The 15398-nt window shown below is 53.4% G+C and overlaps 1 protein-coding gene across 4 annotated transcripts in view; it reads left to right on the top strand.

The window, feature by feature from the left end:
• ARHGEF10L (Rho guanine nucleotide exchange factor 10 like) overlaps positions 1 to 15398 on the top strand; it is a 159716-nt gene that overhangs the window by 25597 nt on the left and 118721 nt on the right. For all 4 annotated transcript variants that reach the window (XM_039509009.1, XM_039509008.1, XM_039509011.1 and 1 more), the window contains exons 2-4: positions 6865 to 6949; positions 12081 to 12365; positions 13468 to 13495. In XM_039509009.1, the coding sequence (XP_039364943.1) occupies positions 6913 to 6949; positions 12081 to 12365; positions 13468 to 13495 (350 nt within the window). In that variant the 5' untranslated portion in view covers positions 6865 to 6912. The remainder of the gene's footprint in view (positions 1 to 6864; positions 6950 to 12080; positions 12366 to 13467; positions 13496 to 15398) is intronic.

A 15398-nucleotide genomic window follows, 5' to 3' on the forward strand; every position in this document is an offset into this window, starting at 1 on the left:
CGGGAGACCTCCCCGAGAGACGGTAGCTAGATCAGCGGGAGAAGCTCTCCTGCCAACATAGCTGCTACACTGGGGTGTTAGGTCAGTATAACTATGTTGCTCAGAGGTGTGGATTTTTCACACCCCTGAGCCAGGTAGTTTTACCAGTGTAGGTCTGTAATGTAGACAAAACCTAAACTGGTCCCGTTAAGTTAGTGCAAATTCCTTTGTTGAAGCGCTTATTTCGGTTTAAGAGTGGCTTATTTCGAGCGTCTCCAGGAGCAACTTGCACCAGTTTAACTTCAACCATTTAAAAAAACAATTCAGTTAGGGCAGGTCTACACTATGGCAGGGATCCACGCTCTGAGATTGATCCATTGGCGGTCAATTTAGCGGGTCTAGTAAAGACCCGCCAAATCGACTGTAGATCACTCTCCAGTTGACCCCTGTACTCTACCCCCGACGAGAAGAGTAAGATAAGTCGATGGGAGAAAATCTCCCATTGACCCCCCGCGGTGTAGACCCCATGATAACTCAACCTAAGGATATGTTGACTCCGGCTACGTTATTCATGTAGCTGGAGTTGCGTAGCGTAGGTTGATTTACCGCGGTAGTGTAGACATGGCCTTAAACTGGTGCACAAAGCTGTGTGGGTGCTCTTATTTCAGCTTCAGGGCTTGTCTACACTTGAAAATTAATGTGGATTAAGGTAGGGTGTGAATTTAAAGCACAATAGCTGTTCCTGATTAACTCCATTGGCCTTGGCTACACTTGAGAGTTACAGCGCTGGTGGTGGCTTTATAGCGCTGTAACTCACTCCCAGTCCACACTGGCAAGGCACGTACAGCGCTGTATCTCTGTGGCTACAGCGCTGCTTGTACTCCACCTCCCCGAGAGGGATAAAGAGTATAGCACTGCTGCTGCAGCGCTGGGGTGCCAGTGTAAACAGGGATTAATCTTACTACGCTGTGACTGACCTCCGGAAGCTTCCCATAATCCTTTTAAGTGAAGGTTCCTCTCTTTGTTTTGTTGTGAACTCCGGGCTCCGGGAGCTGCTTATCAAAAAAACAAACACAGCTACTTTTGCTCCCTTTGGAACGCCCACAGCTAGTGTTTGCTTGAGGAGAGGGGAAGGGAGGGGACTTGAGGAGAGAAGCAAGAGTCCTGCACTTAGGACGGAAGAATCCCATGCACTGCTACAGACTAGGGACCGAATGGCTGGGCAGCAGTTCTGCAGAAAAGGACCTAGGGGTTACGGTGGACGAAAAGCTGAATATGAGTCAACAGTGTGCCCTTTTTGCCAAGAAGGCTAATGGCATTTTGGGTTGTATAAGTAGGGGCATTTCCAGCAGATCGAGGGATGTGATCATTCTCCTCTATTCAGCACTGGTGAGGCCTCATCTGGAGTACTGTGTCCAGTTTTGGGCCCCACACTACAAGAAGGATGTGGATAAATTGGAGGGAGTCCAGCGGAGGGCAACAAAAATGATTAGGGGGCTGGAGCACATGACTTATGAGGAGAGGCTGAGGGAACTGGGATTGTTTAGTCTGCAGAAGAGAAGAATGAGGGGGGATTTGATAGCTGCTTTCAACTACCTGAAAGGGGGTTCCAGAGAGGATGGATCTAGACTGTTCTCAGTGGTAGAAGATGACAGAACAAGGAGTAATGGTCTCAAGTTGCAGAGGGGGAGGTTTAGGTTGGACATTAGGAAAACCTTTTTCACCAGTAGGGTGGTGAAGAACTGGAATGGGTTACCTAGGGAGGTGGTGGAATCTCCTTCCTTAGAGGTTTTTAAGGTCAGGCTTGACAAAGCCCTGGCTGGGATGATTTAGTTGGGTTTGGTCCTGCTTTGAGCAGGGGGTTGGACTAGATACCTCCTGAGGTCCCTTCCAACCCTGATATTCTATGATTCTATGATTCTAAGCAGCGCGGCGGGCGGGAAGGAGTGGGGGGGGGGTCCGTTTCGGCGAGGCTGCTTATCTGGTCTGTGAGGGAAAAAAAACAGCTGCTGTTTGCTTTCAGTGAGTGAGAGGGTGGGGGAGGGGGTCGGAACTTGCAAGGCAGGGAGCTGACACAGTGTCGGCTCCAAAAATCCACTTTCTCTCTCTCTCATGCACTCTGTCACACTCCACCCCACCACACCCCTTTTGAAAAGCACGTTGCTGCCACTTGAACGCTGGGATAGCTGCCCATAATGCACCACTCCCAGTGCCGCTGCAGATGCTGCAAATGTGGCCACGACAGTGCGCTGGTAGCTGTCAGTGTGGCCAGACTGCAGCGCGTTCCCTACTCAGCTGTACGAAGACAGGTTTAACTCCCAGCGCTGTACAGCTGCAAGTGCAACCATACCCAATGTGTGGGCACTTGTATTCCACTAACAAGAGCATTGTTCCTGCCAGTTTCACCCATTCTGAAGTTAAAGTGAAACTGAACAGGCACAAGGAACTGTTGTTGTGGAGTAAGTGTCAACTCACTGGGCTAATCTGGAACGATTAGTCAGGAGCACCTCTATATGTAGATACGCCCTAAGAATTGTTTATTTTGGTTTTGCTCAAGTCAATTTCTGATTGACCTGAACTAATCTGAAGTAAACTTGAGTCACACTGAAATAAGAGTGTCCACACAGCCTTGTGTGCTGGTTTCACTAAACTGGTTTCAAATCATACCCTATGTTGCACCCATGCAACTCAGCATGGTCATGAACTCTGTGATCGAAATGCTGGCCCTAAACCTGGGCACCGCAGGTGTGGAGTGCTCCTGATGCTGGCAGTGAGCGGAGAATCCTGATTTGGGAGCAATATTTGTGTCTACTTTCCACATGCCCCTGTATGTGGGATGATGACACAAGATCCCAAGAAGGGGAGAATCAAGCCCTTGGGTTCCGTAGGGAAGTTGTGGGTCTAGTGGATTGAATTGGAGAATCCACAGACCTGGATTCTAATCCTAAATCACACCTGCTGTGTGACTATGGGCAAGTTTGGGCCTCTCTTTTCCCCTCCAAGTTTTTGTCTATTTTGACTGTAACCCGTCTGTCATTGTGTTTTGTACAGCACCTTGCGCACAGTGGGGCCCTGATCCTGATTAAGGTCTTTATGTGCTACTGTTATAAATCTTTCTTTATTCTTAATCGTCTGAATACCCCATCTCTGCATCTCCGCCGCCTTCCGCCTGCTTTCTGAGAGCTGCTGGACTTTTCCCAATCTCTTGCTGCCTCCTCCAGATGCGATGAAGGAGCCAGGCTGCTCTTGGTGCTTGGTCCATTGTTTGGTAACGTTAATTTCTTCACCAGCTGTTGTCTGGTGCAACCCTAGGAATTCCGTCCAGGTTTCGCCTTTCCTCCCCTTGGAAAACATATTTCTTTCTCACTGCCATCAGCCTCCCTACCTCCTCCTGGCAAACCCGGCAACTTCAGCTTTCTGCAGCGACAATTCCTTTTGCAATTGAACTGCTCTCGCTGACTCACTGGTGAGTCCTTCATCCGCCTCCAGCCACTCCTTGCTCCTTCAGAGTCTGCAAACTTCTTTCTTTCCACTCTGGGTGAAATTGCCTCCTGTGCAGTCCTGTTCTCAAAGGTGCTTAAACTTCCACCACCCAGGTGAAGCCCGTGGGAGCCGCAGATGCTCAGCGGGTGCATCAGGCTCAGGGTGTTTCAAACTCAACAGCCAAAAGTTGAGGCATCCAAAATCAGTGACCATTTTTCACCTCACCGCCCCGCTCTAAGGTAGGGAAATATTATTATCCCCAATGTGCTGATGGGGAAAGCCAGGCAGAGAGGTGGCGTGACTAGGCTAAGACTTCACCCACTCTGTGCTCGTTCCTCTAGTCAGCCCTGTAAATGCGTGTAATGGCCAGTAGCATAAACCTTCCCGATGCCCCCGATCTCTTTGCCTTTTGGACCCCTCGCTGTACGTTAAGATGTTTGAATTGATGTATCTGAGGTGATCAGCGACATTGGCTTCATCTTCCCGTGCCTGAATTTTGCAATCCCAAAAATGCGAATGACAATAATTGTTCGTTTGTGTTCTTAGTAGCACATTGTGCTGGCAACTATAGATGCACAAGTGAAGAGACAGTCCTTGCCCTGGAGAGTCATAATCCTTACCCACCTCTCAGGGGAGAGGGTGTGAGACTTAACTAATGTCTATAAAATGCAAGGAGATGCCACAGACGTGCTAAGTATTATTAATAGTAACGGTGCTGATGATGTACCAAGGATGTCCGGGAAATGGATTTGTCCAGCCACATGAAGCAAACCAGACTTGTCTAACCAGGTCAAGGAAATCGGCTTGAATGGTGTGTTACTATATACCACACGTGTCTGGTATTCCTGTCCTAGAATCATAGATCTATGAATAGGACACAGACCTCCTGATTCCCAGCCCAGTACCCTATCCACCCGACCAAATGCTCTCAAACTGGGCGGCAGATCCCTTTTGGGCGGGGTCGGACAGAATAACAGAATATATTCTGTTGCATCCGACGAAGTGGGGATTCACCCACGAAAGCTCATGCTCCAAAACGTCTGCTAGTCTATAAGGTGCCACAGGATTCTTTGCTGCTTTTACAGATCCAGACTAACACAGCTCCCCCTCTGATACTTGAGAATATATTCTAGTGGGGCGTGAGAAGCTTTAAGGAAAAAAAGGACTTAGTGTGCACATTTTACTCACAGCAGTGAATAACCAGCCAAACAGATTCCTCCGTATCTGGTCCTCAGAGGGCGCTGTGCATTTGGACGGATTTCTGTGACGCTTGCAGAGCATTCTGCAAAGTCGTTGCCGTCTGTACGTTAAGCCGCTCGCTACGACGCCGGGTGCACGTTTCTTTGTGAGCCCGGACCACAATCGCAGTTTTGCTTTTGCTCTTATTACAATGGCTTGTTTGATTAAAAAAACAAACCAACCCAACAACTGAAGTGAAAAACAAAGAAGCTGAAACTGATGCGAGTGAAGCAGCGCTGCTGCATAGATCGGTAAATGTACTTGGGTGGTGGTGGTGGTGGTGGGGGGGGGGGGGGATGTAAACTACCCCAGATACAAAGAAGGGGGCACGATCAGATACGTTTGAGAACCACTGCACTGGGCTGTACAGGCACTGATTGCTGCTGTGAAGTCCTGTCCTGGGCAGTTGGGTGGACAACGCTATCCAAGAGGAAATGAGCCAGTTGACTTGACACTTGCCTGGCTAACCCCGGACAGGGCTGCACTCCTTCCGTGTCTGTTATTCCAATAGCTGTGCGTAGACCGCCCGGTTGTAAAGGACACACCTGATGCAGCTGGCTGGTGCCCTTTCGACTCTGCCGGCCTCCGGATGCCAGCGGGTTAGACAGGTGTTCCCTCTTCCGGTGGAAGTGAGACTTGCGAATAGAGAATTCCTCCCCCAGCTTAGTTCAGAAGCGGATCAAAGCTGCTTGCATTGGCCTCTCTCCCTAGTCTGTTTGCCTGTTGCACAAAGCCTGGGGGAGTCTCACTCTTGATCTGGGATGGGCCCCATCTATATAAGTTTCCGTCTACACTGCAATTGCAAACCCTTGGCTGGCTCATGCCAGCAGACTCAGGCTCGGGGGGCTCCGGCTAAGGGACTGTTTAATTGCAGTGTAGTCGTTCGGGCTCGAGCTGGACCCTGCAAGGTGGGAGGCTGCAGAGCACATTGCAATTAAACAACCCCCCCAGCCCATGCCCCACAAACCCATCAGCTGGCAGGGGCCAGCGGCAGGTTTTTAATTGCAATGTAGACGTACCTTAAGAGGCCAAACCACCCCCCTGCATCCAGGCTCCCTCCAAATTTGGGGGAAGTTTGGATCCCACCCAAACTTAGTGGCTCTGCTTTCAAACCTATGGCTTGTTCGGTGCCAGGCTCGGCCCCTTGCCTGCCCTTTGGAACCGAGGTCCTGGGGATTGGCCAAAGTAAACCCACTGTGCAAACAGGCACGGCTGCTATTTGAACCAGTCGCTCTCAGCCCTGCTGCAGACCGCAGTTCGCTGCACCTGTGCAAACGGCGGCTGATAGCACTTTCCCCCTGTATGCCTTGGGGAATGAAACCCCCAGGGCAAAAGACACCCGAGACAGAAAGACGTCTCCGCGTTATGCTTGAGTTTGGGGGGGTCGTCTTGAGATGTCTGATAACAAAGGGATGTGTGCAGGTTAGGAGGCACGTTTCCCGGGGCAGCCGGGAACTGCTGAATGACAAGTCAAAGCACCAAACAAACAAACAAAAACGGCCGGTGAGTTATAGCATTTCTCCCTGACGGGGAAGGGAAATGTTCCCTGGTCGGGCGTTGGGCCAGTGCCTGCCTTTGCATTTAATCAGCTCCGCGGGAGGGCACAGGCTGCTTCTCCATCTGGGCTCTCTTTCCCCACTGGATACCAGCGAAGTTGTAGCCAGCAGGTTTTGCTACATCCTGGAGCGGTGCTGCTAGTGTCCTAACGCTTCCTGCTGCTTTGGGCTCCTGCTCGGCTTGCACCCAGGAAATGCTGCCTCGTCTGTAGCCGCAAAGCACCTGCGAGGCAGCGTTGTCTGGTGGGTAAAGGAGGGAATGGGGGGGGCCCTGGGTTCTGTTCCAGGTTCTGCCGCCGCCGCGTCAGGGCAGCCTGTGGGTCCTACCTTATACCTGGCCCTACCATTTACTAGTTGTGTGACCGGGAGCAAGTCACTCCTAGCTTGGGTTGTTCAGTACCTCTGAAAATTCGGTTGCTCATCTCCAGGGGCCTGTTTCCCCTTCTATCAAAGGGTGTAACCCCTACCCACAGGGCGTGCTGAGCCAGAATTAATTAGGAGCAGAGCTGTAAGGGCAGGGAATTCTAATGCTTTATTCCCCACTCCCAGGAATAGACAGACATGGGGGTTTCTCTTCCGACTAGATCTCCTCTCTTTGTGTCCCCAGGAAAGCAGCCGGGAAGGTGCCAGGCGAGACGTCAGGATTCCTAGAGAGATGGCTTCCTCCAACCCGCCCCCAAGCCCTGCAGTAGGTAATGTAAACCCAGCCCTTTTCCTTCCAGAACTTGTATTAATCATTAGAAAATGAAACAGATCTAGCCCAGTCCCCTCGCGCTGTGAGCTCGTGGGGGCAGGGCTGGCTTTGTGCTGTGTGTGAGTGCAGCGCCTGGCACAAGGGGGGCCCCGATTCCTGATCGGCACCTGTAGGGGCCTCTGCAGTCTCAGTCAGAAATAACAGCATGCGGAGCGGCTCGTGATGAGCAGCCTCGGTTTCCCTTCGGCATCAAGGCTTTTGTAATGCAGAGCAGCCCCCCGGGATGCGGGGCTTTCAGGGCCCTCCGAGAGCTACCAGGCAACCCATCGCCTGGCGCTGGAATGTCATTCGCTCCTAACAGAACTCGGAGGCCCAGGCAGGTCACAGCCCCATGCAATTGTAACCCCGGACCGACCCACATCCGAGGTCCGTGATCCTGTCCCTCCCACTGCACTCTTGAGAGCAACGCCGTATGGGGCATTCTTTCCAAAGGGCGGGCCAAGGCGATGTAGGGACGTGGTGCCCGGTTAATGTGTGTGGCAGGGGAGGGGAGGTAGGAAAGTCACAGGGTCTGAACCTGTAAACCACGGCCGGATTGGAACCTGCAGCCTGCTCACGCTCATTTTACACCCGCATTGCGCAGGGTAAATGGCGAGACACGGTGCCAGGCAGGCACTTGACGCTCGGGGAGACCTTGCTAGATATTAGAAGAGCCAGGAAGCCCTGTGAGATTGAATCTACAGGAGGCACTGCAGAGTCTCTGCGCCCTCCCCACAATTCCCCCCTCCATGTGCCCAGAAGGACAGACAAGTTCTCCCACGATTCACGGGGAAAGAATCATCGAGCAGCTCAGCCCGCTGCAGTGCTAAGAGCCAGGGGCCGTGACCCCACGAGTCCTAGTGCCTCCCGTGAGTGAGTGCAGTGCCAGTGTAGCTTTGCAGTGTTGTCGCTCAAACCCGGCCTGGGCCGGCCCGGGTGTCCATCCCCCGGGTTAACACTGCAGCGAAGACGTCTCCGCAGAGATCACCCTGCAAACTCCGGGCCTCTGAGCATTAGGGGGCCCCGTTTTCAGAAGAGCTCAGCTCTCACGTAGGAACCAGAATTAGTAGTTGATTTGCTCAGCACGCAGGGTTTGTTTTATAGATGGGAAACCGAGGCACAGAGAGGCTAAATGACTTGGTACGGTCGTATGGGGGGCTTGTGGGAGAGCGGAGACTTGAACCCAGGTCTTTCAAGTCTCAGGCTAGTGGCCTAACCACTGGATCATCTTCTAGTGGTTGGAGCTCACCCCGAATCCCAGTTTTCAAGCCTGCTCCTTATGGCCAGCTTGGGATCTGGCGCCACTCAGACCCAGTTCCCGTCTGCTGTGGTACAGTCCGGTCTATGCTGTACACACCCTCCCTACAAACCCGAGCTGGCTGGCCGGGAGGAACCAAGCCTGCAGTCAGTCCATGCAGCAGCCCGTCCTTCCCCCCGCAGAGCTCTGAGACGCAAGGAGATTGCAAAGGGGGACGTTGGAGAAGGAGGAAGCAATGGGATAAAGACGATTTCTATTCCAGCGGCGCTTAAAGGCCACAGCTGAGATCAGGGCCCCGTTTCGCTGGGCCCTGCCCGCACCCAGAGTGAGAGACAGGCCCTGCCTTGAACAGCTTATCGTGTACATGGACAAGGCAGAAAAGAATGCGAGTAAGGAAGGATTCTGCTGCTGTTATTATCTGTATGAGCATCGTGCCTAGGAGCCACAGTCTCAGACCAGGCCCCTGTTGCGCTACAAACGCAGAACAAAAAGACCGTCCCTGTCCCAAACAGCTGACAAGCAAAGTATCAGACAAGAGACAGCAGGTGGATACAGACAGATAAGCTCAAGGACAAAGTGAGATTTTAGCTCCGTTTGACACGTGGGAACCGAGGCCCAGTGTGAGTAAGTGACTTGCCCAAGGTCACATGGAGAGTCTGTGGCGGAGCTGTCAATTAAGCCCTGAGTCCCAAGCTGCAGCCTTAATCATTCAACCATCTTTCCTTGCACGGAAAACTGCACCACCTGATGAAGCCTTGAGCTGAGGGGAACTCACTGGCAGTTTGGGAACGAGCTGGGCCAGCTCTCCAGCTGCCCTGCTCTGAGCTGAAGCGCTGCCTCAGAATTTACCTGGTTTCTCAGAGGCACACTGTATAACGCTCTAGGCAGAGGGTGAATGGCTGAGTGGAGCTCAGTAGGGCTGTGTTCAAGTCCTGCTCTGCCACAGACTCCACGTGTGACCCCGGGCAAGTCACTTAACCCTGCTGGGCCTCAGTTCCCACCTGTACAATGGGGATCCTAATTCTTCCTTTCTCTCGGCCTCGTCTATTTACAGTGGAAGCTCTGTGGGGGCAGAGACTGTTTCTCCTGTGTGTGTGTACAGCAATGTGGGGCCCAGACCTCAGCTGAGGCCTCTAGTTGTTCCTATAATGCTAACAATGAACATTAATAATTTGTCTCGGCCACACAGAGCACAAGACCGGTAAACAGGCAGTATAAACGGAGAGGAGTGAAGGAGATTTAAAAACATCTCAGTGCCGATCACTACGGGGTTCTTTGGAGCACAGGACAGGAAGCCTGGAGAGCCTCCAAATAGAATTTTTGGTTCTAAACCCGTGCCCGTCACTCCCCCTCCTGTTTTTTCATTGGTTGTCCCCTAGAATCAGTTGATCCCTGTGTTTCTTCTGGTCCTGCCCCCTCCCCACGCATACGCCCTGGCCTGGTCTTTGCCAGTTCAGCAGTAATGCTGGCTTCCAGCTGGTGAGTGCGAGAGGTAGAGGACGGAAGCCGTGGGAGAGGGGCAGAGGAAAGATGAACGGAGAGAGAGGCGCGCAGAGAGGATGCGGTGACAGGAGGCCGAGGGAGCAGCTGGCCGGCTAATACCTCAGCAGGGGAAGTGCTGGAAAGCAGTTCCGAGACAGGCCCTCCCGAAAAAAAAAAACCTCTTAGCAGCAGAACGTGCCTCCCAGTCCCAGGGAACAAGCCGCTTCCGCCGCTCTTTCCTGGATTAGCATGGCCTCATTGTGGGACACGGGTTGTTCCCCTGCTCAGCCAGCCAAGGAGAAGCCTGGGCTATCTCTGAGCGGGCTTGCGGGTGGCTGTGTTTACTCCATAAAATTAATCCCTAACTGTCTTGGCTCCGGGCCACTCTGCGCTAAATTGGGAGCAGATTGAGATTAGATACCGCCGGTTGCTCGGGCATTTGGAGAAATGTTCTAAAATGCCCTCGGGGCTCCCGGCCACAGACAGGGGGTGCAAGGGAAATACGAGGCGGGGAGGCGCTGTTGCTGGGTTTTTAAAAACGGACTTTCCCCCCCTTGCCCCTCCTGCTCTGAGGACCCGAACTGATCCTGTGATGGGCGGTGCCGGGCTGGCTTCCCTGCTGAGAGTGGACGTGTCCCTTCAGCTGAATTTTCCTCCAATCCCATGTCACTCAGTTAATGCAGCTCAATCCTCACCCATTGCACCCCCTGCTATTCCAGTCCTGGGGCCCCCCCTGCAGCTCTGCCAGTGCACCTCAATCCTGCCCCCTCTGTACCCCCTGCTACTCTGATTCTAGCCACTCTGGTGTGCAGTGCACACTGCTGTTCCAGTCCTGGTCCCCTACCAGTGTACCTCAGCCCTGACAAGCGTGAGTGTTCACACACACACACTTACCCCTGCCAAGGCACATCTGTTGTAACCTTCAGCACTCCCGGCAGTTCCAGGCCTGGGTCACCAACCGCCTGACCAATGCAATTCCCTGCTGACCCCATGGCTGCCCCAGAGCTGGGACCTAACTGACAGCTCTGCCAATGCACTTCAGTCTTGTCCTGCAGACCCCTCCATCCTGGACCGTGCTCACCCAGCTGCCCTTGTTAGGCTGCACAATGAATTTAAGATTTGTCAAATGCCCGCTAGGAACTGGGTTAACTGGACCAATGCACTCATTTTACCTGTGACTTCCCCTGGATTTAAGCTCATCTCTAGTAAGAATAATAATAATTCATTCTCTTATCTAGTGCTTTCCATCAGCAGATATCAAAGCCCTTTATCCAGCAGGTCAGGATCATTATCCCCATTTTACATATAGAGAAACTGAGGCACAGAGCGGGGAAGTGATTTGCCCAGCAGACCCATGGCAGGAATAGAACCCAGGCCTCCTGAGTTCCAGTTCAGTGCCCTAACCGCTAGGGCAGAATGCCAGGGCATATGAGTCTAGCATTGTTCACCCCATGCCTCTACCAGGTTGAGCTGTGCTGGAGAAGCGGCGTCGCTGTGGTTTTGTTTCCATTGCACTAGGACACTCCAGGGGAAAGCATTTAGGGGCAGGGCATGGCACCCGTTGCACTCAGTTCAGGTGAGCCCACCTGAGCGGGACTTGTCCTCGCTGCTAGTGACTGGTGGCTGTACCGCTGCGGGGGTGTTGGGGGCAGTCGCTGATTGAGACCAGGATGATGCTTTGGGTGCTATAATGGAGGGAGGAAAGGGGGATCCCAGTTCTGCTGGAGATACCCAAAGAAGCTTTCCCTGGTCCACGGGAGGATCAAAATAACCGGTTGCTTGAGACCTTGACGAGTCAGAGAGATGATGCTCCTGGCTGGGTCATCTGCAGGGGTTGAATGCCTGAATGCATGAGCCTCTCTTGTTTGAGTTAGAGGGTGAGGTCCAGGGGAGATAGCGTGGTGTGGTGGACACGGCACTAGAGTGGGACTTGGAAGATCTGGGTTTTATTCCCAGCTCTCCTGCTGGGAGACCTTGGGCAAGTCACTTCCCCCTTTGTGCCTCGGTTTCCCTATCTATAAAATGGGGATAAAGATACTGACCTCCTTGGAAAGCACTTTGCGATCTCCTGATGGATAGGGCTCCGTGATGTTATTAGCATGGAGACAGTAGCAGATTTATGAACTTGTAATACCTGGTACGGCCAGTGGAGGGGGACAGAGCCACACCGTTAGCTTGGGTATGAAAGCAGTAGGAAATGGACTACAGAGACCACGCTGCACTGGGGTTCCCAGGGGAAAAGGGTCCTACCTTTCACCTGTGATCTGGCTGCTTAGTTATCATGTTTTCCTCCCTCCCCCCCCCCAATCCAGAGTCCATGGATCCACCTAATTGTTACATCTTCTGGCAGGAGACGGGCTAGTGCCGGGGGCCCTGGAGACCTCGCCCGGGGGGGAGGAGGAGCTAGGGGAAGCGTTTGATTTCGACGACAGTGAAGAGGAGGAAGAGGATTCCACAGTAGGGGTCAGCAGCGCTAGCTCCGAACCCAGCGTCGGAGTGGCCCTGCAGGCCCCGCCCAGGAGGCGTAGATCAGGAATCGCCGCTGAGCCCCATTCGTCCGCCCAGCAGGAAAAGGATGGAGCGCCCCCTGCAGGGCAGGCACAGCTGACCGACTCTGGATCGAGCACCAGCGCTGGTAAGTAGGGCTTTCAGCTCGTGCTAACGCAGGATGCTTCACTCCCAGCATCTCTCAGGGGTCTTGGCAGGACTCGGGGTTGCAATGGGACATGCTCAGCCTACTGGCACCATTACAGAGCTGCAGAAGGAATGGGTAAGAACCAGGTCCTGGGTCTCCGTTGCCCGGTCCCGCTGGCAGTCACGTACCCCAGTGCAAAGTGAGTTTCACAAGCTACACTCCTGATCCGACAGGGATTGACACCCGGGCCGCGATCCCTTTGCAGTGCAGAGAATCAGGGCTGCCCTGTTTTGTACTTCTACTGCTTGCAGTTTTAGGCTCCTACCCAGCTCTGCCGATGCCCCTCGATCGAAACCAGCCACTCCCCTCCCCCACTATTCCAGTCCTGGTCTCTCCCCACGTCCTTGCCAGTGTCCCTCAATCTTGACCCGAAGCCTCGCCCACCCGCCTCCTGCTTTTCAAGTCATGGAACTCTACCATTGCCCTCAAATTCTGTTTAGAGTATGAGGGGAAACATTTTTTTTTTCAGTCTCATTCCTGAGACATCCTACTGTAGGGCAAACACGCTGGCCAGAGACCAAGCCCTTGCTGAGAGCTGGCTCAGGGACGGTCAATTTCAGTGGAACAGAACGCTCATTCACACAAACTTGGGGTGAGATTTTAAAAGTCTCCCTGAAACATGTTTCAAACACTAGATTGAGCACGTCAAAGAATGCTTGAAAACGAAGCCAGCGTGAGTGAGATCTTCTTGGTGCTGCTAATAGTGGCCCAGCATGGCGGGTACGTTCTGCTTGTAAACCAGACACACTGATATAAACCCTCATGCTTCAGGGCATAAGCAAACCCCTACTTAATGGAGGTCAGGAAGGAACTTCTTCTAAAACCAGGTTGTCCCTTAATTGTCCACTACTGGGTTTCCTGCACCTTCCTCTGAAGTAGCTGATGATAGCTACTCTCAGAGACAGGCAACTGAGCAGGATGGACCCGTGCAGTAATCCAGCAGGACAATTCCTGTCGTCTTGTCAGCTCTGATTCTTGTTGTGCTTGGGTTAACGTGCTCTAAGATACCAACTTGGTTTCCTTCTGCTTTTTTTTTTGACAGATCCACTTGACACAAAGCTACAGACAGAGTAAGTGAGTCTAGATTTTATTTAAAAAATCACCCCAAACCCTTGGGAGCTTGTTGGATTATATCCAACGGGGGAATCCAAGGGGTGTGAGGTAGGGGATGAGAATGCAAATAGTTAATAGAACCCAAGATGGTTTGCTGGCAATGGAGAGACAAAAGCCTGTCTCGTTACCATAGGCGTGCGCAGCACATTTCATTAGGGGGTGCACTCAGGGAGCCCTGCCCTGGCCCCGCCCCCATCCTGCCCCCATCCACTCCCTCCTACTTCCTGCCCCCTGACTGCCCCCCTCAGAACCCCCAACCCTCCCACTCCTTGTCCTCTGACTACCCCCTCCTGGGACCCCTGCCCCTAAGTGCCCCCCAGGACCCCACCCCCTATCTAAGCCTCCCTGCTCCTTGTCCCCTGACTGCCCCCCTAGGACCCTACCCCCTACCTGTCCCCTGACAGCCCCGACTCTTAGCCACACCCCCAACCCCAGCCAGAGCCCCAGGACTCCCATGCCTATCCAACCGCTTGCTTGCTCAAAGGTGGGGGCCTGATCCCACAAACCTGTTCTCGCGTGCGTCACGTTAAGCGTGTGAGTAATCGCGTTGAAGTCAATGTGGCAACAGCCCCTGTTATTCCAGTCCGGGGACCTAACCGCTGCGGCCAGTGGGACGACTCACGTGCTTAAAGTTAAGCCCGTGTATAAGGGGTTGCAGGGCAGGGCCTCAGGCAGGAATTGTGCCTCTAGCTTTGCGCTGAAAGCTGGGGGTCAGGAGTCCTGGGGTCTATTCCTGGCTTTGCCACTGCCTCACCCACTGTGACTGGAACATCGCTGCCCCTCTCCGTGCCTCAGTTTCCCTGTCGTGCTGTCATCTCTCCCTCCCCAGCAGCTCTTCTCCCTGCTTCAGGATCTCACTGTGATGCGCAAAAGGATCCCAGGGCACGGGGCTATCAAGTGATTCTCTTGCTCCCCAGTGACTGGGTTTGCTTGTGTCTGTGGTTTGGTGAACACAATGGGAGCTTTCAGGGCAGCCTGAGCGTTCAGGGCGTAGGAGGCCTGGGAGGTTTGGGGGGATGCCAGGTGTGGCCAAAGCAGAGCCCGTGGATTTCTGCAGCGCAACTCGGCTGCCGTCGCCTTTCGCACACAGGTGCGGCTCAAAGGACAGGTCCCAGCCTGGCAGGCACGCCCGTGAGGGAGGGCGGTTTTACTACTCAAAATGGTTGGGGCCAGTAAGAGGGCATCGCCCCCTGCTGGCCAAAAGCTCGTTAAGACATCCCAACTTCCTGGACTTGGAAAATGTCTGCGGTTTTCTCCCTTCCTTTCCCCACTCCCTGCCTGTACTGTCTCGTGATGAATGGATCCAGCCCTCTCGCGTTCCCTGTAAGTCTTTGCGCCAGCTGCTGGGCGGTGGCTACCAGCGCATGGTGCAATTCTGGTGCGTGTGCGTGCAAAAGTGCTTTAAAGTTCACCCCTGTGCACAGAGTGACCAGACAGCAAGTGTGAAAAATCGGGATGGGGGTAGGGGGTAATAGGAGCCTATATAAGAAAAAGCCCCCAAAAATCGGAACTGTCCCTATGAAATTGGGACATCTGGTCACCCTACCTGTGCGCTGCCCTGATCCTGCGGCTCCGGGCTGGGCTTGAGCAACCAGTGGGCTGCTCCGACTTACGCCAGCTGAAAGGGGTTGAAACCACAGTGAAGCGGTGTCCAGGGTGTATGGCAGAGAGGGCAGGGGCCTGGGGCCTGCTTGGAATGGAAGAGCGAGTGGGTTCTGCCCCCAGGGAATGTCTGTAAGGAGTGGGGATCGGTCCTGCTATGTGACTCGGAGGGCTACCCAGGCAGATTGCCAGAAGCTGGAGTGATTCAGAACTGTACCGTGGTATTTACGGCCTTGCGTCTCCAGTGCTCACAGAACG

This window comes from Mauremys reevesii, linkage group 21, assembly GCF_016161935.1.
Source record: "Mauremys reevesii isolate NIE-2019 linkage group 21, ASM1616193v1, whole genome shotgun sequence".
NCBI lineage: Eukaryota > Metazoa > Chordata > Testudines > Geoemydidae > Mauremys > Mauremys reevesii.